General features: G+C 40.9%; 1 protein-coding gene across 1 annotated transcript in view; it reads left to right on the plus strand.

The window, feature by feature from the left end:
- The window catches only part of LOC138756681 (AT-rich interactive domain-containing protein 3A-like), a 612,036-nt gene that overhangs the window by 551,699 nt on the left and 33,977 nt on the right, over positions 1–26,360 (plus strand). The window contains 2 exon segments of the mRNA XM_069923069.1: positions 16,417–16,600; positions 25,932–26,176. Of these exon segments, the coding sequence (XP_069779170.1) occupies positions 16,417–16,600; positions 25,932–26,176 (429 nt within the window).

A 26,360-nucleotide genomic window follows, 5' to 3' on the forward strand; every position in this document is an offset into this window, starting at 1 on the left:
ATTCAAGATTCACAGTTTCTTTAACAATAGATAAAATTTCCTGATGGTACAAGCCAATATAAAACAATATTTTTTATAAATAGATGATTTTAAGGAAACAAAGATGATGTTAGCACTGAAAAGTGAATTGGTTAAAATTAAAAGGTATTTTCAAAATTTTAAATTTAGACATTACATTAAATAAAAAAGTATTTGTAAAAGTGCAGTTTCATTTGGGTTAAAGTACATAAATTTCAGTGAAGTATTGATTTTATACCACTTGCTTTTACACACTCAATTGGATTTATCTAATGTATTTACACTGAAGTAAAAAAGTTAAAGAAGACCCTGTAAATATGAATGTCCAATTCATTTCTGCATGTAGATCATGTTGTTCTTAGAATTTATTTCTAATTGAGCCATTAGGCTAATAAATGGTTTTTATATTCCTGTAACTTGTAAATGACACCTTATTTTACACAAGTCTGAGTTCAAATTTGGACAATGTGAGGCCATTGAATTAATTTGCCTATCCAAATCACTCCATTGTGCAAATTAGCTTCATTAACTACCTTTTCCTGATGAAGTTTTATCATGGAATATGATTCAATGACTAGCATTACAGACCTGGCAAAGCAGGCTGTTCTGTGCTTCATGGTTGTGCCAGATATTTGAAGATTTGGATTGTTTGAATGCCCTTTCTCTATCCATCACCCAGTAAGTTCCTCATCTTCAAGTATACACCAACCACCCTGTTAAATGTATTCATGATTATTTCCCATTATTCCAGATCTGATCATCTCCTTGAGTGGAAAAAAGCTGATATCCCTCTTCTCCCAACAACTTTTACCAAGGATCTGAATCTTGAGATATTGATAATGACAATAAACACTTTTCGCTGAAAATTTAGCTTGTTGTAGCCGAGCATATGCTTTGTAAACAAAACAGTTGTATGCATAACTGAATTAAAAATAACTAATAAATGCAAAGAATAGATAGATAATAAGTACTTATAGTTATCCCTAGTGCAAAAAATAGTGCCATGCAATAGTGCAGATTAATGGGAGGCTGTCTGCAGATAGTCTTTTTGTGGTGTCAGAGCAGTCCATGATTAGTATAACAAGGGAGGCTCAAGAGTCTGAGAGCTTATTATGTCTTGTTTAAATTTAGAAAAAAATTAGATATGCCATTAAAAATTCAAATACTAATTTCCTAAAGACATGGGGCCTTTTATGGACCATGACCACAATCTAAAGTTTGAGGGCTGTTAGAAGCTTCGATGCTGTGCTGTCCATTTCCAACCTTCATACCCACATTAATTTTTTCCCCAACCTTGTTTAGTGGTTGAATTAACGGCAGTGTTCTTATTTTTATTTTTCTTGTCATTTGTATTTCAATACATAGTTTTATTGTTTATTTTTTATATTATTGCAAACTTCAATAGAAATATCTTAAAAGTAAAAAAAAAGACTGAGAGCTGTTGGGAAGAAACAGTTCTGGTTCTTAGAGGTGCTGGTCTTTAGCCTCTGCACCTTCTGCATGAAGGTAGCAGTGAGAAGAGGTTGTCACCAGGGTGATGGGGGTCATTCATCATGATGGCTGCATTCTTGACACAGCGCAATGTATTCAATGGATGGTAGGCCAGAGCTTGTGATGGATCTGGCTGCATTTGGTAACTTCTGGAGACTTGTGCAATCCTTGGCTTCTAAATCACTGAACCAGGCTATGCTGCAACCAGTCTGTATACTTCCCACAGTATACCTGTGATAGGGTGTTCTATAACATGCCAAATCTCCTTAGGCTTCGTAAAAGTAAGAGTCATTGGCATGACTTCTGCATGATTGCCTCGATGTGCTAGATCCAGGAGAGGTCTTATATGAAATGGAAGATTATAGCCTTCTCCACCTTTCCTTGGCCTCTTTCTTCCTAAAATCAATCTCACTTTCAATGTCTTGGTGAGGTTGAGAGCAAGATTGTTGATCTAGCACCACCCAACCTGCTTCTCAATCTCCATCCTGTATTCTGACTCATCATTTCCAGTTATTTGACCAACAACAGTGGTGTCATCAGCAAAGTAGATTGATTTGGAGCCAAACATGGCAGTCATGAAAAGGGGGTAGAGCAAAGACTAAATATGCAACCTGGGGGTGTTCATGCTGAAGGTCAGCATGGAAGAGTTGAGGTTGCCGATTCACATAGGCCAGGCTGCTGTTCATTTACTTCAGCTCAGCATTTAATACGATCATTGCCCAGAGGCAGGTGAAGAAGCCCCTCTCTGCAACTGGATCCTGGACTTCCTAATGGAAAGACAACAGTCTGTCTGGGTCGGAAGCAGAACATCGAGTACTGTTACACTGAGCAGTGGCACACCTCAGGCCTGTGTGCTCAGCCCACTCCTCTTCATGCTACTGACCCATGACTGCATCGCCAGATCCAACTCCAACAGAGTCCCCAGTTTTGCAGATGAGACAACAGTTGCTGGACTCATCAACAACAATGACAAGTCACACTACAGAGAAGAAATGGAAAATCTCGTGAAATGGTGCCAGAATAACAACCTGAGTCTCAATGTGGACAAGACAAAGGAAATGATCGTGGACTTCAGGAGAACCAGTAATGACCACCCTCCACTAAACATCAACAACTCTGTAGTAGGGAGAGTGGAGAGTATCATGTTCCTTGGAGTTCATTTAACTAGTGACCTAACATTGACCCTCAACATCTCCTCACTTGTCAGAAAGGTGTAACTTCCTTGAGAAGATTTAAGTGGGCAAGGCTACCGGCCACCATTATGTCAACATTCTATAGGTGCTCTTTTCTCTTTGGCTTGGCTTCGCGGACGAAGATTTATGGAGGGGGTAAAAAGTCCACCTCAGCTGCAGGCTCGTTTGTGACTGACAAGTCCGATGCGGGACAGGCAGACACGGTTGCAGCGGTTGCAGGAGAAAATTGGTTGGTTGGGGTTGGGTGTTGGGTTTTTCCTCCTTTGCCTTTTGTCAGTGAGGTGGGCTCTGCGGTCTTCTTCAAAGGAGGTTGCTGCCCGTCAAACTGTGAGGCGCCAAGATGCACGGTTTGAGGCGTTATCAGACCAATGGCGGTGGTCAATGTGGCAGGCACCAAGAGATTTCTTGAGGCAGTCCTTGTACCTTTTCTTTGGTGCACCTCTGTCACGGTGGCCAGTGGAGAGCTCGCCATATAACACGATCTTGGGAAGGCGATGGTCCTCCATTCTAGAGACGTGACCCACCCAGCGCAGCTGGATCTTCAGCAGCGTGGACTCGATGCTGTCGACCTCTGCCATCTCGAGTACTTCGACGTTAGGGATGAAAGCGCTCCAATGGATGTTGATGGAGCGGAGACAACGCTGGTGGAAGCGTTCTAGGAGCCGTAGGTGGTGCCGGTAGAGGACCCATGATTCGGAGCCGAACAGGAGTGTGGGTATGACAACGGCTCTGTATACGCTTATCTTTGTGAGGTTTTTCAGTTGGTTGTTTTTCCAGACTCTTTTGTGTAGTCTTCTAAAGGCGCTATTTGCCTTGGCGAGTCTGTTGTCTATCTCATTGTCGATCCTTGCATCTGATGAAATGGTGCAGCCGAGATAGGTAAACCGGTTGACCGTTTTGAGTTTTGTGTGCCCGATGGAGATGTGGGGGGGCTGGTAGTCATGGTGGGGAGCTGGCTGATGGAGGACCTCAGTTTTCTTCAGGCTGACTTCCAGGCCAAACATTTTGGCAGTTTCCGCAAAGCAGGACGTCAAGCGCTGAAGAGCTGGCTCTGAATGGGCAACTAAAGCGGCATCGTCTGCAAAGAGTAGTTCACGGACAAGTTGCTCTTGTGTCTTGGTGTGAGCTTGCAGGCGCCTCAGATTGAAGAGACTGCCATCCGTGCGGTACCGGATGTAAACAGCGTCTTCATTGTTGGGGTCATGCCGAAGAAGATTGAAAAGAGGGTTGGTGCGAGAACACAGCCTTGCTTCACGCCATTGTTAATGGAGAAGGGTTCAGAGAGCTCATTGCTGTATCTGACCCGACCTTGTTGGTTTTCGTGCAGTTGGATAATCATGTTGAGGAACTTTGGGGGACATCCGATGCGCTCTAGTATTTGCCAAAGCCCTTTCCTGCTGCTCTATTGCCCTAATAAATGACAAAAAAAAAAAAATCACTATTATTTTAGTTGCCAGAACAATTTCAGAACTATTTTGGAAATTGAATTATCGGGTATATGCAGAAGACAAACAGATTAATACCTGCTTGTGGTTCTCCTCCAATCTACCACAACAGCCATTCGTTTAGTCCTTGACTCAACAACATTCTGTAGGCTGCATCACAGTGTGGTTCGGTTGCTTCAAATAAATGGATTGGAGGTCAATCCACAGCACCATAAGAGTGGGTCACTGGAATCTCCCTCCTCCCCTGCCCCCCTCTATTGACATGATCTACTGGCATCATTGTCTGCATAAGGCGCACAAAATCATTGAGGACCCCTTTTACCCTCCACACAGCGTCTTTCATCAGCTCCTGTCGGAGAAGAGATACAGAAGTATCAGAGCCAGTAACACCAGGCTGAGGAACAACTTCTTCTATGCGCAGTGAGAATGCTGAATGACTAAAGGAACTTGTCACACTTACCATCTGAGACTTTCATATGTACAAAACAATTTTTAATTATTTATTTGTATAGATGAAATACTTGTCCTGCTTATGTATTATTTGTCTGTATGAGTGTTATGTCTGGTTGTGTGTCTGCATGCTTTGCAGGACCGGAAAACACTGTTTTATCAGGTTGTACTTGTACAATCAAATGACAATAAACTTGAATTGACATGACTTTGATTGGGTTCCGCCAATGAGGAAGTCGAGGATCCTGCTGCAGAGGGTTGAACAGAGACCCAGATCCTTTAGTCTGACCATAGGTTTTGCAGTTATGATGGTTTTGAACTCAAGCTGCATTCAATGAACACCAGCCTGACTAGGTTGCTGTTTAGGTCTAGTGTTCCTGTCTAGGTCTAGATGATGTAATGCAGAGTGCAGGGCCAGTGAGATAATAGCTGCAGTTGACTTGTTGTGATAATAGGTGAATTGAAGTGGGTCCAGGTACTTCCTGAGATAGTTCATGTACTCTGCAACTAATCTCTCAAAGCATTTCACCATGGTGGATATCAATGGGACCAGCTGATGGTCAAGGAGACATCTCACCCTGCTCTTTTGGGCACTGGAATGGTGGATTTCCTTTTAAGCAGATGGGGACCTCCATCTGTTGTAGAAAAATGTTGAAAATGTTCACAAAATCAGTTGGTTGCACTTAAAACAAGGACACAGCCAAGTACACCATCTGTGCTAGATGCTGTTTTATAAGGATTCACCCTTCTCACCTTCCATAAACTACCCATTTACTCTAATGCTACAAAGATCAGAGAACTATTTAATCAAATATAATGCCTAAAACAATTATTGTCAACTGAGAAAAGGACCTGACACAAAGCATCGTCGAAGTGATAACCCTGCATGAGTTTTTTTTAAATTTAGCCATACAGCACAGTAACATGCTCTTCCAGCCCACGAGCCTGTGCTGATGCAATTAACCTACATACAACCCCCATATGTTTTGAAGGATGGGAGGAAACCAGAGCACCCTGAGGAAACCTATGCAGGCATGGGGTGAACGAACAAGCTCCTTTCAGAGAGCAGCTGTTTCGATCCCGGGTTGATGACGCTGTAGTAGTGTTCCGCTAACCACTATGGTAATCGTGCCACTAACTGTAATAAATTTCTTAGGGTACCACTCTAGCTTAAAGATATTTACCTGCTTCATTAATAACCTTTTTTTTATGTTAGAGAGGTGTTGATAATTCCATGTCACTGAACTTCTGTTTCAACTCTACTGATAAGTCCAAATGTAATGAGACTTGTACAAAGTCGAAACTTGGCCTGATATTTGCCAGGCACAGACCTGATATGCCAAATGGCCCCCTGAGGTCATAGCTAAATATGGAAATTTTGGAGATACTGAAATCTGAAATGAAAACAGAAACTCCTGGAAATGTTCAACAAGTTATACAACTTCAGCAGAGAGAGAAAACAAGCTAACTTTGCAGGCAATAATCTTTTTTCTTGCAATGAAAAAATGTTGACTTGTTAACTTTCTGTCCTCACAGATGCTAAATGATGTGCTTATTTCAAGCAATTTCTATTAGCAATTCCCCTCAGTGTGGTTTCAGCAAAGATAGTTAATGATTTAATTTTAAACATTGTAACTGCTCCTCTGAAACAGAGGTAAATTTGATGGAAGAATTTTTTTTTGCCTGCATTCTAATATGACCTAATTTCCTTAAAGGGTCAATTTTGTTAATCAGCTTTTAATGGGTACTAATTTCAAAATTTCCATCTGTAGGCATGTAGGGAACAAAGAATTTTGGTTTGGGTTGTTTCTTGTCTGGCGCTGAAAGTTAGTATTTATTTTTCATGATTCCATTTTGAGTTCTATTGCATTGTAGATACAAATTAGGGAAAAGGGACAATTTTTTAATACAAAAGGATATGCAGCAAGGCCTTGATGTCATGATGCATCAATCATTGATGATGCGACATGAAGTGAAGAATGCAAAAGGCATGTTGCCTTTTGTTGTGAGAGGTTTTGAATATAGAAGCAGGGATGTTTTACTACAGTTGTATGGGGCCACACCTTGGGAATTGTGTGCAGTTTTTGGTCTCCTAAACTAAAGAATGTCACTCTTACCACTGAGGGAGTGCAGGGAAGGCTCACCAGGCTGATTTCTGCAATGGCAGGATTGAAGATTGGAAAAAAGACAGGTTGGACTTGAATTCACTTGAATTTAGAAGAATGAAATGGATCTCGTTGAAACATATAAAATTCCAACATGATTAAACACTGTCACTGAAAATCAATGCCCAAGTGAAAGTGTGATCAAAATGCCCATTGGAATTTTGCACTTTTTTTTCAAGGAGGGGGTGATGGTGGGTAGAATACAAAGATAAAATGTTCAATTCACACATCGGGTGCTGGAAATGTGCCCAATATAATGTGTTTATGATAGTTTTTTTTTCATTTCCATGGCATAATAGCTGAGATTAAAACACAAGATGCAACATTTGCTCTTACACCTCCTCTCTCACCACCATTCAGGGACTTAAACAGTACTCCCAGGTGAGGCAGTCGGTGATCCTGATTGTTTCGCAGAATATCAACATTCTATTCACAATGGCAATTCCGAGATCTCCGATACATGCCATCTCAGGTCCCCTTCCCATTCTCACACTGACCTGTCCATCTTTGGCCTTCTCCACTGGTTAAGTGAGGCCCAACGTAAACCAGAGGAACAACAGCTCATATTCCATCTGGGCACTCAACAGCCCAATGGTATGAACATTCATTTATTTGGGGTGACGCGTCCCCTCTCTCTCTTCTGATCCACTTCTGTTATTTCCCCCATCCACTCCTATTTTGTTCACTTTCTCACTTATTTTCATCTCCCACCTCCTCTAGTTTGATCCTCTCATCCACATTTAACTAACAGGATTCCCATGCCTGCCCCCTTCTGTTCCATTTGGTGTCATCTGTCCTTCACCTCTCCCCTAATAATTTCTGTTGAATCACCACTGTTACCTTCTCTATTTATCAGGTTTCAGCATTGGTAACTTCTCCATTTATCCTCCCCCCCTCCCTCAGTTGTCTTCAGCCCCACTCCGTATAACTCATCTTTCTTCACTTGACCTGCTTTATGTCTCTTGCCTCTCTCACTCTTTGGCACCCACCAGTCAGCTGCTGTGACTCCCTATCTGTTCATCATCCTTAATCCTTCCCTGGATCACCAATTCCCAAAAGAGCCCTGTTGGACCCCTGCCACCCAGTCCCTCATTATGCTGACTAACTCGCCTCTGTGCACCCATGATGAAGGATTCTAACAAAAATCTTGACAATTCCTTTTCTCCCTTTGTTCTCCCCAAAACTTGTTGATCTTTCAGCACAGGGAGATGTTGGTCACAATGTGCAATTTTGGAAATTAATGAATATGACACTAAGAGTGCAAAGAGACTTTGTGTGGTTTTCTTTTTGTAAATATTTTATTGTGATTAATGTCTATCTTTGGTTAAACAAAATCCTTTTGCCCATTGATGCTCTGCAAACCACTGAGTTCCTCCTGCAGTTTTTTCTCTCGCTCCAGATTCTAGCATCTGTAGTCTCTAGTGTCTCTTATTTTGCAATCTGACTGAAATGCTCATTTCTGGCATAGTTTGCACACTGACATCTTTATGCGCTTGCTGGATGAGAACTTTAATTTTATACCACATGTGCTAAGGTATGAATCCATTCAATGGGGTCATAATAATAAACTATCATTTCAAGTAGATGTGTGACTTTTATTTGACTGGAAAAATTGTCAACAGTTCCTTCAGCAACCAGGACACCTTCAATTCTGCCTTTTGACAATCACAAATTTCATTTACAACAAGGCCTTTACTTGCTATGAGCCAAAACTTTGGAATTCCCTTCTAAATCTCTCTCTTTTCCCACCTCTCAACTTTCCTTTAAGAGGTCCATTGAAACTTAATGCTGAGCAAGCTTTTAGTCATCATTTGCTTAACTCACTTTATTCTCGTGAGGAACTTTGAAATATTTTATTACATTAAACAAATCAAATCCTGTAGAGTGTTAACAGGGTGTATGTGGAGAGTATATTTCTTTATATGGAATGCAGGTACTCCCCGACATATGTTCCATTCTGGATGACCAATTGTATCTTGGAAAGGATGTATGTTGAAATTGCATACTTATCTTGTTAACCGGTGTCCTGGGGTCCATAGGCTAGGCACGGCTATCTTGGTTCCTGTGCGCTTGTGTGAGTCTTCAGTAGGCACATGCGTGGTGGGGTTCACGTATTGGAGTTCAGTTGGAACATGTACAAGAGTTAAGCAGCCTAATGATATTGAATTTGTGGCCCTAACTTTTGCACATGCACCAACTAAATTCTAATACATGAACCCACTGTGCATGAGCCAGCTGAAGATTCGCGCATGGACGTGGAATCAAGATAGCCGCGGTCAGCCTACGGATCCCGGGACGTTGACTAACAAGGTTAGTATGCACATTTTGGCTCCTACATGTCCTGTATCCCTTTTATAGTTCGTCAAATGCAACATAAACTGCGTATATATTTTCTATTTTTTAAAACAAATTTTCGGTCATATGTGCAGATGGACGTAAGGTGCATAGGCCGCAAGTCGGGGAGTACCTGTACAACATAAATCGTGTAAATCATATATTTTATCTTATATTTTTATTGTTTTTATAAATTGGTCATATGTCCAGATATAGGTCGCAAGTCAGGGAGTACCTGTAATTTGGAATGAGACTCAAAATACAGGTTTTCTCTTATAATCCTTAGATGAGATGATTATTTTTCTTCATTTTCAGAGGGTCTTTGGAACTCTGAGGAAGGCAGTGGAAGGAGAATTCTCCTTGATGCATACTTCTGATAAGAAGGAGATTGAAAGGTTACCATGAATAAATGGCAAAATGGATTTACGGTTACAGTCAGATCACCAGTGATCAAATTGAATAGGTCCTCATTGTAAGTGGTAATAGCAGCTTCGCATGTGTGCCTGGGTGATGATCATGGTAGAGATAAATCTGAGCTTGTTCGAGTTTGTGATATTGATGCTGAGGGGTTTTTTTCTACCTTTGTTGCTGTCTGCCTGATGAATGAAGCTTAAAAAAGTTAGGGACAGAAATCTTAAAGCAGTTTTCTCTTATCTGATGAAGCTCCTGGCATTTTCTATCATTCAACTGAATATATTGCTGTCCTTTATATTAGGATCATTTCCTTTAAAAATAGTTGTCACTTTTTGATGTGGAAAAACACCTTCAAAATTCTCTCCATGGTGAGATGTTTTGGTGGTGGTGTTTTCTTGGAATGGTGTAAGGTCTCAAGGGTAGAAAAATCAGGCAGTGATGAAGAATTAAAGTGGCATGGAACTGGACACTAAGGGTTATTCTTATGAACTGAATGAAGATTTCTGCAAAGCTGTTCTGGTCTAGAGTTGAGATCAGATACTATTTATTATCATGTGATGAAACAAAAATGTAATCATACATGAAATTGCCTTTAGTCTACCATAAGACAGACAAAGATTTGCCATTAACAGAAATTTCCCAGCACCCTTACATTCAGAGAAAGAGAAGCAAAAGAGAGTCTCCTCAGAGTCACTGAGTATCCATGGATTCTCCTCCAGATCTCCCGCAGCTGCACATCATTTGAGTTCAGTTCAAACTATCAGCCACCTGAGCCTGGATCCAAACTTCTGACCTGATGAGCAAGCCTTTTGCACCCATGGCCCTTCAGGACCCCTTCTTGCCCTCAGCATCTTCTCAAATATCAGTTCTGATACCTGGTTCTCATGAGCCAGTCTCCAGCAGCCCGCAGCCTGGTGTGTATCCTTTGACCTCAAGTCACCAGTGGCCTGCAGCATGTTCCTCACATGCAGATCACCAACATCTCGCCACTGCTTGGATTATGTCCTTCAGCCGCAGAGCCCCGCACTGGTCCGCCACCATGATCACTGTCCTTAGGGTTGTCTCCTTTGCTTCTCTTTCTCAATGAGGGTATTCTCCCTATTACTGGTCTCCTGTGTCAGTCCACTGCAACCCTTCGTGTCTGCTGCCAAAAGCAGGCACCACTATCTTGGGCCCAAAGCCCACAGTCACAGGATGTTAAATAAAACACTGACCGCGCATTTAACAGCCTGTACAGAGTTGTTGGCATAGATCGAAGTGGTCAGACTCCATAGGGGAGCCCTGTGTCTCTGCTTCCTGGATCCACACTGGCAGCAGGGCCACCATTGGTTTTTGTGTGTAAGAGGTAAAAGGGCAGGCATTGCACTTGTGCTCACTGGATAGACATGGGTTTGAATTCTACTGTAGAGGTGAAAATAATGTGGCAGCCTAACAACCACTCTCCCCGGCATCATACCACCCTAATCCACTCTCCCATAGAGAATTCACTGAAAACTGGAGCCATAAAATGCAGGAACATAACTTTAAAAAGCTATTTATACTCTAGCTAGTATTAGAAGGTTTATATTTTCTGAAACCAGAACAACTCCCGACTGTATAAAATATATGAAGTCGATAATTTAAGTTTCTGGAAATTTCATCCTTCATTTTGATTAACTGTGAAAGTTGCAACATCATTAAATGAAATAGAAATCACATCAATGCCAACAAGATTTACAAATTCTCCTTTAAGGAAATCCCAGTGTACATGAAGAATTATAAAAGCCAGACATATATAATGAACTCGTCTTTATACTATGACCATAAATCCACAGCTTACAATAGTCTGCTCTCAGCTAAACTCAGGTTAATTAGAAAGGCCAAGTGCACAAAAGAACCACTTACACACACATTATCAGGTTCAATAATCTGTTTTCTGCATTGATATATCATTCCATATCTGCAGTGCAGTTTGAGTATTTACAATCTCCCCAGCAAATGTGAAGCTGAAGAGCTGAAGAGCTGAAGAGCTGAAGCAATATATCCTCTGGTTGTACATGATGTAACTGTGCTGAAGCATTGCACTAATTAGATTTTTGGACCTACTTGATACAGCTATGCCAAGCTTTGGACTAATTAGGAGAATGAAGTGCTATTTCAGGGCATCAGTGGAAACAGTATAGTTTAAAATTGAAGTGAGGTTTAGATTTTCTTAAGTACAGTTGTCCATTGATAGGAATTCTACCAAACCCCACCATGAAAAGTGATCAGATTTATAGGCTGGGAATAATGATATATGAGTATAGGAAAAATGAACAGGAGAGGACCATTCAGCCTCTTGAGGTTGCTCCACTATTCAACAAGATAAATTAAATTTAAATTTAGATATACAGCATGGTAACAGGGCCTTTTGGCCCACAAACTCCTGCCGCCCAATTACACCCAATTGACCTACAAACCCAGTCCATTCTTGAATGGTGGAAGGAAACAGGAAACCCACGAAGACACAGAGAGAATGTACAGAGACATTGCCGGATTCGAACCCTGGTCTTTGGCTCTGTATCAGCATTGTGATCATCACTACACTAACCAACCTTGGCCGATCTTTGATTTCAGGTTCAAGTTCAATTTTATTATCATCATACATTTGTATAAGTACAACTGGACATAACAACTTTCCTTGGATCGTGGTGCAAAAACTTGCAACTACATATATGAACGTAGCACACATATTTACAAGTGATTTATATGCAGTGCATATATAAAAAATAAATAAATATTATTAAATAAATAGTCGAGTTTTGAAGGCATTGTATGAGCAGTTCATTGGTCATTCGGCCACCTCGCTGCCTGTGGAAATAAACTGTTTCTCAGAATTGTGGTTCTGGTTCTGATACTTCTGTATCTCTTTCCTAATGGGAGTAGCTGAAAGATGCTGTGTGGAGCAGTAGAGGTCCTTAATGATTTTTCGCACCCTCTTCTGACAACGATTCTGGTAGATCATGTCGATGGGAGAAGGGAGATTATGATGATCCTCTCTGATTCCTTGTGGATTGGCGTCTAATCCAAAGTTCTACAGCAACTACAATGCAGACAGCCAAGACACTCTTAAAAGAGCTCCTGTAGAATGTTTTTTCTTGCCCTATCTTAATATCCCTTGATTTCATTAATATGCTTTAATTTTTATTTTGATTTCAATCCATGATGGAGCATTCAGTCAACAGGTAGAAAATTCCAAAAGTCAATGGCCCATTGAGTAAAGAGAGCACTCCTCATTTCAGTTTTCAATGGCCTGCCCCTTTTTTAGATCCAAAGTTTAAAAATAAAATTAGAGAGAAAATACAGTAACAGGCCTCTGGCCCGTGAGTCCACATCGCCCAATACAATCAAGTGACCAATTAACACACCAACCCCTGTATGTCTTTTGGACATGGAAGGAAAGCAGAGCACCTGGAGGAAGCCCCTGAAATCATGGAGAGAATATATAAACTCCTTACAGACAGTGCCAGATTCAAACCCCAGTCACTGGTGCTGTATAAATGCAGTGCTAGCCATTACACTAACCGTGCCACCTTAGTTAAGAGTAGGGATTCTCCTTGTGTCTACTCCTTCAAAGCTTCTAGGAATTTTCCATACATTAATAAGCATACTTCTAAACTCATATATTTTTTTTGAACTATGAATAATGGAGGCCTAATCTTTAGGCCTAAAACTTTATTTTGTTAAGAAGACCAAATTAGTGGACTATACTCCAAGGACTCGAATAATTGTAGTGGAACATCTTTAATCGTGTTCACAAATCCTCTTGCAGTAATGGCCAATACACCATTTGCTTTCAAAATTATTTGCTGCATCTGTCTATAATTGGAAGAAGTAGTGAGTGACATGAGATAAAAAAAACAATACATGCTGAGGCTGATTTTCAGTCTGATATACAGATGACTATGTTGGCAGGGGGAAGGAGAACAGGGAATAAAAACTGCTGAAAATCAGTCTGCTATGCACACGTGCATACGTGTGTCTATGTAAAGAGAGAGAGAGAGAGAAAAGAGAAAGATACATTTCTGAAATTCACCTTTTAGTGATCATTCATTCATTGGTTTCACTGTGTGGCGTAAGCAAAGGACTGCCTGGCATTCTTAACCATTTATAATTTTTCTCAAGAAATCTCTTTGTGAAAAAATCAACCCAAAATTTATCTATGTGATATAACTACAACATTTAAAACTTTTTAAGTTGAACAATGTAAGCTGAATGCAGGATCCTAGCCTGGAAATCATGGGACCTGTTAGTTGTATTGACTTAGCCTAATATAGAAGGGTTGCAATGGTATTAATATTCACTATCAATCTGGAAACAGGGTGAGGTGGTGGATGGGGACTTTCGACTGTGGCCATCAATAGAAACTAAGGGAAGACTGTGAAATTTGCAAATGCAACTGAATACTGAACAGCCCTAAACCAAAGTGGGTTGGTGTCTGGGGTTGCCCAGTAATGAGACAGGTTGAATATTACTCTCCCAGCACAATGACCAAAGGCTGCAATAATTCAATTCTTACAAAAACAATTGGTGGCATATTTATTTGAGTGATTTCTGGAATTTCAGAGAGGCGTACACTACTAAAATTTGGCTAACCCTTATTATACTTTTTTTTAATTTGTTTACCCATGGAGGCTTCATTCCAAATGTTTGGCTTACACTTGTGCGCAGTATAAGGACCAAACAAGTTGTATCCATTCTGAAAGTAAAAGTGGAATCTCAAACTAATACTGACAGATTTGATCAGTATGAAAATACTTTTTTCACTGGTTCACGTAACCTCAGCAGATGCATAATAATAATTCTAATGAAGGATATGGATGACCATGCAATGGGGCCATTCATCTAACTGAAATTTATGAGTTAAATTTTATAAAATATAAATTTAGACCTAGAGCATCGTAATAGGCCCTTCCAGACCATGACCCCGTGCCACGCAAATATCCCAATTAACCTACAACCCCGGTATGTTTTGAAGGGTGGGAGGAAAACCTGAACACTCAGAGGAAACCCATGCAGAAACTGGGAGAATGTACAAAGTCCTTACAGAAAGCACTGGATTTGAACCTGGGTTGTTGGTGCTGTAACAGCGTGCACTAACCTCTACACAAACTGTGCTGCCCCTTTATGACCTAAAGACGAGATACAGGATAAACTTCACTTTTTACTATAATTTACGAGGGAGCAAATAAACACAGTTCATTTTTCGACCCGCGTTTCTTGACCATGTGCACGTGATGTGGCTTCGCATTATCGAAAATTGCAACATGCTGTTTTCTAGGAATGCAACAATTCTATGCTCATGATGCAAGAGTCGCTAGTATAAAGGGTTCCACAAGGGAAATGGTTCAACAATGAATTAAGCAACATAATTTAAAAAATAACATCTGCTGGAGGAGCTCAGTGGGCCGAGAAGCATCAGTGGGGGAAAAAGAATGGCCAATGTTTTGGGTGAACCCTTCATGCTTAGCCCACTGCTCTGCTCACTCTACACCCATGACTGGGTGACAAGACACAATTCAAATGGCATCTACAAATTTGCCAATGACACCACAGTCGTCGGCAGAATCATAGACCTCAATGAGGAAGTGTGCAGGAGTGATTGATGAGAGGTGTCACAACAAAAACCTCACAATCTCAATGTAAAGCAAAACTAAGGAATTGTTTGTGGACTTCAAGAGGGGAAAATCAGGAGAACACAAGCTAGTCCTAATCAAGGGGGAAATAGTTAAGAACTTCAAATTCCTGGATTTTGACATCTCCGAAGATCTACACTGGGGCCTCCATATTGACTTAATCAACAAAAAGGCTCGCCAGTGGCTATACCTCGTGGGGAGTTTGAGGAGATTTGGTATGTCACCAAAGATTCTTGCAAATTTCTGCAGGTGTGGTGTAGAGAGCATTCCAACTGCATCACTGACTGGTTGGGAGGGTGGGGGGGGGGGGGTGGCGTTGTGCTAATGCACAGGACAGGAAAAGTCTACAAAGTTATGAACTCTGCCAGCAACATCATGGGCATCAGTTTTCACTCCAACGAGGACATCTACAAGAGGCAGTGTCTGAAGAAAGGACCCTCACCACCTAGGCCATGCCCTCTTCACACTGCTACAATCAGGAAGGAGGTAACATAGCCTGAAGACAAATGCCGGGTGGTACAAAAGCAGCTTCTTCTCTCTGCCATCAGATATACGAATGGATAATGACCCATAGACACTACCTCACTTTTTCTTCCTTTGCACTAATTAAAAAAAAATGTAATTTACAGCAATATTTGCACCTGTAATCCTACCACAAAACAACAAATTTTGTGGCATGATAATAAATTCTGGTTCTCATCAAACCGAGCTTGAAAAGTCAACAATTAGTTTTCTCCAACTGATGCTGCTCAAGCCGTTGAGTTCCACTTGCAGTTTGCCTTTTGCTCCAGATCCCGGCATCTGCAGTCTCTTGCTTGTCCCTAGACAAAACAAAGGTTGCTAATTGGCACATTTGGCAGGTTTTTCTCTTATTCTTATAACAAATATTTCACGGTTTGCGCCACCTAATCACATCTTTGTTTATCCTGCCTCCCATCCTTCTCTTATTTGGTGAACCTTGATCCAATAGTTTTCATTTTGACTTTTCAATATAAATCAAGTGCAGGGTAAATATTCCAATGTTTGCTCTCCTTTAAATTATTTCAAACTGAACACTGAAGAAATTTGTTTCATTTATTATATCTGTAACATCAATACATTGTAAAGGGGAGTAAATATTTTCCCGTTTTGACAGAAAATGAACAATTAGGTGTTTTACTTTGTCAAATTAATTAGCCTATAACTGTGGGATGTCTGTCGATTTGATGAAGCTAATGTAATTGATTGGGGATTTTTTTTTTCATTTACACAGGGACTCCAGTGAATCGGATTCCCATCATGGCCAAGCAGGTGTTAGATCTGTACAGTCTGTACAAGCTTGTCACGGAAAAAGGCGGCTTAGTGGAAGTTATCAATAAGAAAATCTGGCGCGAAATTACCAAAGGCCTCAACCTCCCTACCTCTATTACCAGTGCTGCTTTTACCTTGAGAACCCAGTAAGTAAACATAAATATGTCTCAGAGCTGATGTTACCATCAAACCTGTTTGTTACAGATTCATGCCAACTGAGGTAATAAAAGTTAATGACTCTTTCATTGTCAATGTGAGTTTATTGTCATATGCATTAGTACAATATACTAAAGCACCAAAATCATGTGCTATAGACGTATGGACTTATACATACAACATGGTAACAGGCTCTTTTAGCCCATGAGCTCCTGCCACCCAATTACACCCAAGTGACTTACAACCCTGTATTTTGAATGGTGGGAGACACCCGGAGGAAACCTATGCAGACCTGCGGAGAATGTACAAACTCCTTACAGATAGCACCGGATTTGAACCCCGGTTATTGTTGCTGTAACAGCGTTGCTTTAACTGCTGCGCTAGCTGCACTGCCCATGATCCTTTGCTTTCTATCCCTAAATTATTTGCACAGTTTCTTGCCAGTTTCATTTGGGATCAAGGGTAGGCAAAATCCAAGGGATTTTCAGGGAAACGAGAGTGAAAGAAATCAAGTGCAGAGTTCTTGAAGCCCATTTGAAAGTGGCCTTTGAAAAGGCCAGTGCCAAGATTGTTTCACCCATCCACAGCAGGTCTGCTTCGTTTGGCTGACAAGGCCAGCATTGGTTGTCCACCCCTGACTCTACCTGAACAGAGTGACTTGCTCATGTATTCTATAGGCAGGTAAGACCCAACCCCACTGCCATGAATTAAGATCATATTTTTCCCAAATGGCAGGTCTCTTTCTCTCAAAACATTTGCAAACTGTTTGACTTTTTACATTCTGTTCATTGTTACTCTTATAGGCTTTATTAATCTCAAGATATTATTTAGTAGAATTTAAATTGCCAGGGTTTAAACTCAATTCTCTTGATTACTAGTCTATACCCATAGGGTGAATGGCAGATTGCTTAAAATCAAAGGAGGAGGTACTAATTGAAAACAGTGTAGATTGAAATAACCATTCGTCAAGATGACATATAATGTTCAAACCTTAAAACATAGGGTTTCAATTTAAATCTGAAACATAAAGTACTTGAAAACAAAATGTAAAAGAGGATCAATAGATTAATATTTGTCGTTTTGTTAAAAGAAACCATATCAAGAACGAACACATCTTTATCTTTTGGATGTTGTTATCCTTCATCCTTTCCTGTTTATATGAGAATTTGTTTCTTTTCTTTGGCTTGGCTTCGCGGACGAAGATTTATGGAGGGGGTAAAAAGTCCACCTCAGCTGCAGGCTCGTTTGTGGCTGACAAGTCCGATGCGGGACAGGCAGACACGGTTGCAGCGGTTGCAGGGGAAAATTGGTTGGTTGGGGTTGGGTGTTGGGTTTTTCCTCCTTTGCCTTTTGTCAGTGAGGTGGGCTCTGCGGTCTTCTTCAAAGGAGGTTGCTGTCCGCCAAACTGTGAGGTGCCAAGATGCACGGTTTGAGGCGATATCAGCCCACTGGCGGTGGTCAATGTGGCAGGCACCAAGAGATTTCTTTAGGCAGTCCTTGTACCTTTTCTTTGGTGCACCTCTGTCACGGTGGCCAGTGGAGAGCTCGGCATATAACACGATCTTGGGAAGGCGAAGGTCCTCCATTCTGGAGACATATGGTTGTGATAAACCACTGTATATTTTTGTTTGGATGTGCTAGGACATGCCCCTTGCTGACTGTGCCTGAGGCTCCTCCCATTGACCTCTAAATAAAGGTAACTGTGCCACAGCCCCCTCCACAGTCCAGGACAGTTGACCTCCATGGACATACCTCCATTCTGTTGTTAATAAAAAGTCTATCAGTTTCTCTACAACTTCTATTCTTTGAAATCATTAATGGTGTATCAATGGTAAGATATATATTTTTTGTTCAGTCTTACTGGAAGTGCTGGTTAATGCAAACGAGCCAATATCCAAATTACACCCCAAATAATTTTATTTTTAAAAGTTGTATACCCTTCCGGCCTATGAAATCCATGCTGTCCAATTGACACCAACCCCTTGACAGTTTGGAAGGTGGATTGAAACCAGAGGAGTTCATGGAGAGGATGTACAAACTCCTTTCAGACCACGCTGGATGCAAACCGGGTCACTGGTGCTGTAAGAGCACTGTGCGAATCCCTATGCTAAACATAATAGGGAAGAGCAAAGAGCAGGTATTTCAATTTTCAGAAATATCTCTTTATATCAGTAAGGAGAAAGGTTGTTGGAAGAGAATAAAGGAGAGGTTGTAAAATGTCAAGCAAGTTCAGGGACAACTTAACTTCCCTAATATTGACAACAATTTTGCAAACCTCTCCTTTCCAACTTTATAATATTCTTCCTACAGCTTAGCAACCAAAACTGCTCACCATATTCCAAATGTGGGCCCACCAACATATTGTGTAACTTCAACATGATATCCCAGCACTTGCACTTAGTGCTCAACTGATGAAGACAAGCTTGCTAAAAATACTCTTTTTTTGTTAAAAAAAACTCTACTAGTCTGTCTTCCTATGCTGCTATCTTAAAGATCTATACACCTGAACCCCTTGGTCCCTTGGCTATGTTGCTTTCCATGTCCTTCCCTGGTTCGATGTACCCAAATACAGCGCCTGACACTTCTCCGAGTTGAACTGCACCTGCAATTCCTCAGCCTAGTTCCCTATCTGATATCGGTCCCATTGTTAGCCTAGATAACCTTCTTCACTGTCCATCACACCACATATTTAATGTGAATATAGCAAACTTACTCACCTTGCCACAAACAACTTTGTCCAAATCATTTTTGTATAGCTGCATTATAAAAAGCAGAGGCCCTAGTAGTGAACCCCTGAGACACTTCCTTGGTCGCAGACCTCCAGTCTGATAAACTGTCCTCCACAACCATTCTCTGACTTCTATCATGCACCCAATGATTTGTCTAGTTGGCCAATTGTCTCCTATCCAGTCTGAACCAACCTTCCATGCCAGCCTACCATGTGGGACCTTATAAAACACTTTACTAAAATCCATATGAATAGCATCAACTGCCTTGCCTTCATTTACCCTTTTCGTCACCTCTTCAAGATATTCTTTCAAGTTCATGAGATCTGATTTCCCACATGCAAATCCTTAATTTTTCCCCTCCAGCAGACTTCTCTCCAGCAGTTTCTAGATCACTAATGTCAGACTATCAGGCCTGTAGTTATCCAAATTATCCTTACAGTCCTTCTTCAATAACATAGAACAGTACAAGCCCTTCGGCCCATGATGCTGTGCCAACCTTGGAAATTTGGTACATGACCGACATCCTTTAACAACTTCTACAGGTGCACCATTGAAAACAGGCTGTCAGAGTGCATCACTTCATGATAAAGGAACTGCTCCGGCCATGACGGCAAGAAACTGCAGCGGGATGTCAACGTGGCTCAGCCCATTACACGTACATTTCTGCCGCCTTGCACGTAAAACATAGATTATTACAGCAAAGTTCTGGCCCTTTGGCCTACAATGTTGTGTTGATCTATATATAAATCTACTTAAATTTAAAAAAAAAATTCCCTAGCTCATAACTCTCAAAATTTCTTCCATCCATGTGCTTATCTAAGAGTCTCTTAGATGCTTCTAATTTCGAGCCACCACCTCCCCTAGGAATGCATTTCAGAGAGCAGAACAGTGGTTGTGGACCGACAGGGTCTCCATATCAGAATCGACTGGATGGGCAGTGAGTTGAGCACCTGACACCCCAGCCACCTGTGTATCCGAGCTCCCGACGCTCCTATTATCCATGCATCTGAGCTCCCGACTCCCCGATCGCCCATGCACCTGAGCTCCAGTTGCCCCGGCCGGCCATGCATCCGAATTTATGATTCCCAGGCCACCTGCACATTGGAATTCCCGACACCCTGGGCTGTCCCTTTAGCATCCCCGTCATCCTCACCATCCAGTGATTAATTTTCACGCAAAGCTTCGTTCTTCAAGCCCAGTGTACTTTTAGCTGTGTACGTTGCAGCAATGTTTTTTTTTCAGTATAAATGGCTTTTGAATAAAGATTTGAAGAATGAAAAACTATATTAAGAAAAACACAAGGGAGCTGAAATATCTCACCAAAGGCAGATTATTCATATAAACATACAGTGGCTATCACTAGTCCTCATTTCAGAAAAAACATCCTGCATTGAGAATTTACCATATACCTATAGTTCATTTAGAAGTTTCTAAACCCCAGGATGTTCAGCATTGTGGACAATTCTATGCTCCCATTATGCTTCAAAGTAACTTTAGCGTTCCATTATAAGAAAATACACCATTATTCTATACGGAGCAATGCCACTGCCTGGCATTGCCGTGCTACACGCCCCACGACATTTGCTCCGGGAAGCTGGCTTGTTGTGTAAAAAGACTCACTGACCCAGTATTTCTTCTGTTCTGTGTGAACAAGCAAGCCGGCTTCCAGAGAAGGGTCGTTCATACGACAATAACATGACCTTTCAGTGAAAAAACGGTATTGCAGACCTCTATTAGGTAACCTTTCATCCTTTGCTCCAAAGAGAAAAGCCCTTGCTCTGATAACCTTTCCTCATGAGACAAATTTTCAATATAGGCAACATCCTGGTAAATCTCCTCTGCACCCTCTCCACAGGTTCCTCATGTCACCAGAGATTTATAGAGGGGGGCATGCCACATGATGACACGAGGAGAGACTGCAAATCCCTACTTTCCTCAAAAAAGTTGAAAAAGAGTTAAAAATAGTTGAAAAAGTTAAGGAAATAGAAGGAAGTGTCAGAATATTTGGAGAACAATTTAAAATGGCACCAAAGAAAGAAAAACCAGCTGTAACAATACAAGACACTAAGCAAGAAAAAAAAACAAGATAAGGAAGACAGGCCTACCTTGAAGAAGGATCCAGGAGCTGCCTGGAAGGTACTGCCCAAGGGAGACACGCTGGCAGCTGGGAGACCTTGAATACTGCTGTTCAGGGTCTCCACTGACAATGGCTGCCTGCTACAGGTGAAGAAGCAACTCAGCATATGCGCGAGGAGGCAATTTAAAAAAAGAGACTTTAGAGGCTTCCAGCTCCAGTGGACAAGAAAAATAACAAGAGAAACAAGAAATACATTTTGAACAAGGAACTGTGGTTAAAAAGGTGGGGAAAATGAAGTCCTATATATTTACAGCAGAAAGGAAAATTTTTATGGAGAATTTCTAGCAATCTTTGATGCCAGAAGAAGTAAAAAAATGTGGAGAGTGCATAGTTGAAAAAAAAATTACAAAAATGTGGAAAAATATGATGCAGCAAGTGGACAGAAAATTTGAAGTTGTGGAAGAAAAAAATTACAGGGAATGAATTTGAGATTCATAGCATTAAGGAACAGATGAAGAAAATGATGAAGAAACAGATGTAAGCTACAACAAAAGATCTAATTAATGCAAAAAAATGACATTTTAGAAAATTTTAATAGAAGGAATAACATAAAAATTGTTGGATTTAAAAAGTGATGAAGGTCAAGAAATTAAGAAGTTTTTACAGTGTTGGATTCCACAGTTTTTTGAGAGTAACTCAATTTCAAGGAGATTGAGATTGGGAGAGCTCATAGAGCATTATGGCCGAAGCCACAACCAGATCAGAGTCTTCATCCGATACTGGTTACATTTCTTCGTCACGAAGTAAGAGAGATCTAAGAACTTGCGGCTAAACAAGCCAAAGAAAGACAATCCCCACTGATTTATAATGGAAATAAAATTTAATTTTACCCTGATATAAATTTTCATTTGTTTAAAAAGAGAAAAGAGTTCAATGCAGTTAAAAATGTATTATGGAAGAAAGGTTATGCCTTTGTCTTAAGGTATCCAGCAGTTTTGAAGGTTTTTGTCCCAGATGGGAAGAACAGGTTTTTAACGGAGCCTAATGAGGCAAAACTCTTTGTAGATTCATTGCCTGAAAGAGAGAGACAAGCAGTGGGTGACACTTGAATGAAATATATCACTGAATGGTTTCAGTTGTTACTACAGTAAAAAAAATTGAGAGAATTTAATGGGGGGAGGGTTTTAACCCATAAGTGACCTATATATTTTTTAAAGATCCATAAATGACTAAGAATGTATAGACATTGCAACAGGAGACTGCATTGCATTTTGAGCGAGTTAGTCAGGAGTATGGAGCTAATGGTTATGTAGTCATGAGTGCTAGTGTGGTTTCGACCACAACCCAAATAGATTAGGGGTTTAAAGACATTATACCAACATCGTGCACCTTTGAGGGGGGGGGCGGGAGGGTTCTATTTTTACCAGAGATTTATAGAGCTGCAACATTACCTCACAACTCCTGAACTCAGTCCCTCGATTAATGAAGCCCAGCATACCATAGGTATTCTTAACTGTCTTATCAACCTGCACAGCAAAATTGAGAGATCTATGGGTTTGGACTCAAAGGACCTTCTTTTCTTTCACACTCTTAAGTATCCTACCATCAAGTTTGATCTACCAAAATGCATCACCTCACACTTCTATCCAGACTGAAATCCACCTGCTACTACTCTGCCCATCTCTGCATCCTGTCTATATCCTGTTGTAACCTACAACAGCCTCAACCCTATCCACAACATCTCTAACCTTCCTATCATCTACAAACTTACTGACCCATCCCTCTACTTCTTCATCCAAATCATTTATAAAAATCACAAAGAGCAGAGGTTCAGAACAGATCCCTGCGGAAATCCACTAGTCACTGACCTCCAGGCAGAATACTTTTCATCCATTACTACTCTCTGCTTTCCACAGGAAAGCCAATTCTGCACCCACAGAGTCAAGGCTCCATGGATCCCATGTCTCATGACTTTCTGAACTCTCCCATGAGGGACCTAGTCAAATGTACTGCCTGTAGATGTGGTGGAGACAGATTTAATTGTGACCTTCATGAGAGAATTTGGCAAATAAATAGTGAGGAAAAATTTGCAAGGCTACAGAGCAAGTGCTCAGAAGGAGAACTCTGAGTTGCTCAGGAAGGTATAGTATGAGCACAATGGGCTGAAGAACTCTTCTTGCACCCGCAACCATTCTTTAATTCTACATGGACTCTGATTCAGTTAGGGTTCAATTGATTCCTGGGAGGGAGTGGTGGTCCTAAGAGAAGAGTTTAGGTAAACTGGTCCTAAACTCTTCAAAATTCAGAAGAATGAAAGGTGTTCTCATCCAACCATCCAACGGTCTTGTAGAATAGAAACATAGAAGATAGGAGCAGGAGTAGGTCATTCGACCCTTCGAGCCTGCTCCTCCATTCAAGGAGATCATGGCTAATCTTAAAGTTCAGTACCCCGTCCCCGCCTTCTCTCCGTAACCTTTAATACCTTTATACTGAAGAAATAGATCTAATTCCCTCTTAAATATATTTAATGAACCTGCCTCTACTGCCCCCTGTGGCAATGAATGCCACAGATTCACCACCCTCTGGGTCAAGAAATTCCTCCTCATCTCGGTCCTAAATGGTTTGCCTATTATCCTCAAACCATGGTCCCGGGTTCAGGATTTTCCCATCATTGGAAACATCCCATCTGCATCCCCTCTGTCCAGTCCTGCCAGAATTTGATAGGTCTCTATGAGATCCCCTCTCAATCTTCTAAACTCCAGGGAGTACAATCCCAATTTGCGCAATCAATGTGATTGGGAAGAGGGAGGAATGATTTTTTCCCCGACCACAGTCTCAAAATAAGCACTTACCGAGATACTTGTGGAGGCCCAGTCTCTAGACATCAACAGAAAAGTCTGTAGGTGCTGGGGTTGTAGTTCAATGGATAATGTTTGAGAATCTCAGCAGGTCAGGCAGCATCTATAGGAAGTGAAGGGCATTGCGATGACAGATCATCACAATTGTATTCAGTAGTAGAGATGACACAAAGGGTTGAACACCCTCCTGATGAGACTATTTCTCACATTCTTATGTTGCAGCAAGAGAATGAAGTTCAATTCAGACTTACACCAAACAATTCAGAAACAGTCATTACCACGTTTCCCTTTGCTCACTCAATGCTGACAAAACAGGGAGCAGTTCAATTGCCAGGCAAAATTATCAGGAGATCATTGTCAAATGTCTCCTGAAATCAAATCTTTATTTGCTGGTTTGTTTCTCCCCTTTCTCTGGCAATGTTGTCACTAAACGTGGTGACTTCTCTTGCAAAACCTCTATTTTGAAGTTCCTGTCATACGCTCTCAAGTAATTTTGTAACCTGAATGCTATCTCTGATACACCAATAACTGGATGTTATGGTGGCATGTCATAGCATTCAGCGGAATTTCAAACTTTGCAACCTGAGTGGAAAGGAAAAATAGGACAGAGGATATAATGAACAATCTGTCTGGCATGATCTAATTTGCAGCCCTGGTAAAGTACTGGCCATAATAACACCAAAGGGGGTCCATCGAGTCAGAATAATGGGTCACAGTTCCAGAAATCATGGCTTGATTCTGACCTGGGTTTTGTCTACGTGCAATTTGCAAGTACCTGGCGCTTCAGTTTCTTCTTACGTGTTAAAGATGTACTGGTAGTTTAAATGGTGACTGTAAATTACAAATTGCTCTTGGTAAATGGCAAAAGCATCAAAAGTGAGTTGGTAAGCATATGAGGCAAACTAAATTGCAGAAATTAAGGGAAAATAAAGGGGGGTGGGGAATGGGTCTGTGTAGATTGCTCTACTGGGAGCCACTCAGCATGGACCTGATGGAACAAATAGACATTTATTGTATTTACATATTACAGAATTCCTTCAGTGCATCTCTAATATTTTTCAATTTATTGGCAAGAAGCCCAGTTTTCCCTTCCAATACATTGAATTACTGATCTATGTACATAATTTTTCTTACTGAGTACTGAGTAAAATATTTTCTACTGAATTTCCTGCTTTCTCCCTGGTTAGCAGATTCAAGGGAACTCGAGACATTTTTTTTCTGCTACCAAATTGGTGAGCCGCACATTTCTTTAGGTGGGGGGGGGGGGGGGAGTGCGGTGAAAGACACTATGAAGTACTGCAGTAAAGATGGAATGGTTGTCCAGAAGCTCAGAAGTTTAATTAGCTAACCCCACCACAGGCATACAAATTCTTAGCATTTCTGTATGTCAGTTTTCACTTCCCATTGATGCAAAGGAGATTATAAGAACTGATGTTTCAAAGGTTATGATAACAATTTGATATAAGTTTAATAAGACATTTTTTTACAGTCTTTTTTCACCTGCCTCCAAGTTGTTTGCTGTTCAGTAGGATGCAGTTGTAATGTTGCAGCCTCTGCTTTATCATTACAGAAGTGAATGAAAATGAAATATCAATAGTTTGAAATATCCTCTTCTGAAATTATTTGCTGACCTAATTATTTTAAAATTGCCTTCCAGATACATGAAGTATCTATATCCATATGAATGTGAAAAGCGGGGTCTGAGCTCACCTGGAGAGCTCCAGGCAGCTATTGATAGTAACAGACGAGAGGGGCGAAGACAGAGTTATGGGTCGACATTGTTTAACTACTCCCCTGTGGGGACACCAATGATCTTATCCTCTCCAAAGATACAGATGCCCACCATAGCTATATCCACTCATAATGGCAGTCATATTAGCCATGGACATTCTCTAAAAAAAGGTACGGTGTTCAGAATTTTGCATAATGAAGCTGTTTGACCTGCTGAGCTTGTCCAGCATTTTGTGTTTTTACTGTTGTAAAACTACTATTTGATAGTTAGAATGTGAAAATATAGACATAACTTTGTTTCTTAATCGAAAAAATCCCATCCACTCAGACATTTCCATCCCTTAAATTAACCATC

This window comes from Narcine bancroftii, chromosome 3 (assembly GCF_036971445.1).
Source record: "Narcine bancroftii isolate sNarBan1 chromosome 3, sNarBan1.hap1, whole genome shotgun sequence".
NCBI lineage: Eukaryota > Metazoa > Chordata > Chondrichthyes > Torpediniformes > Narcinidae > Narcine > Narcine bancroftii.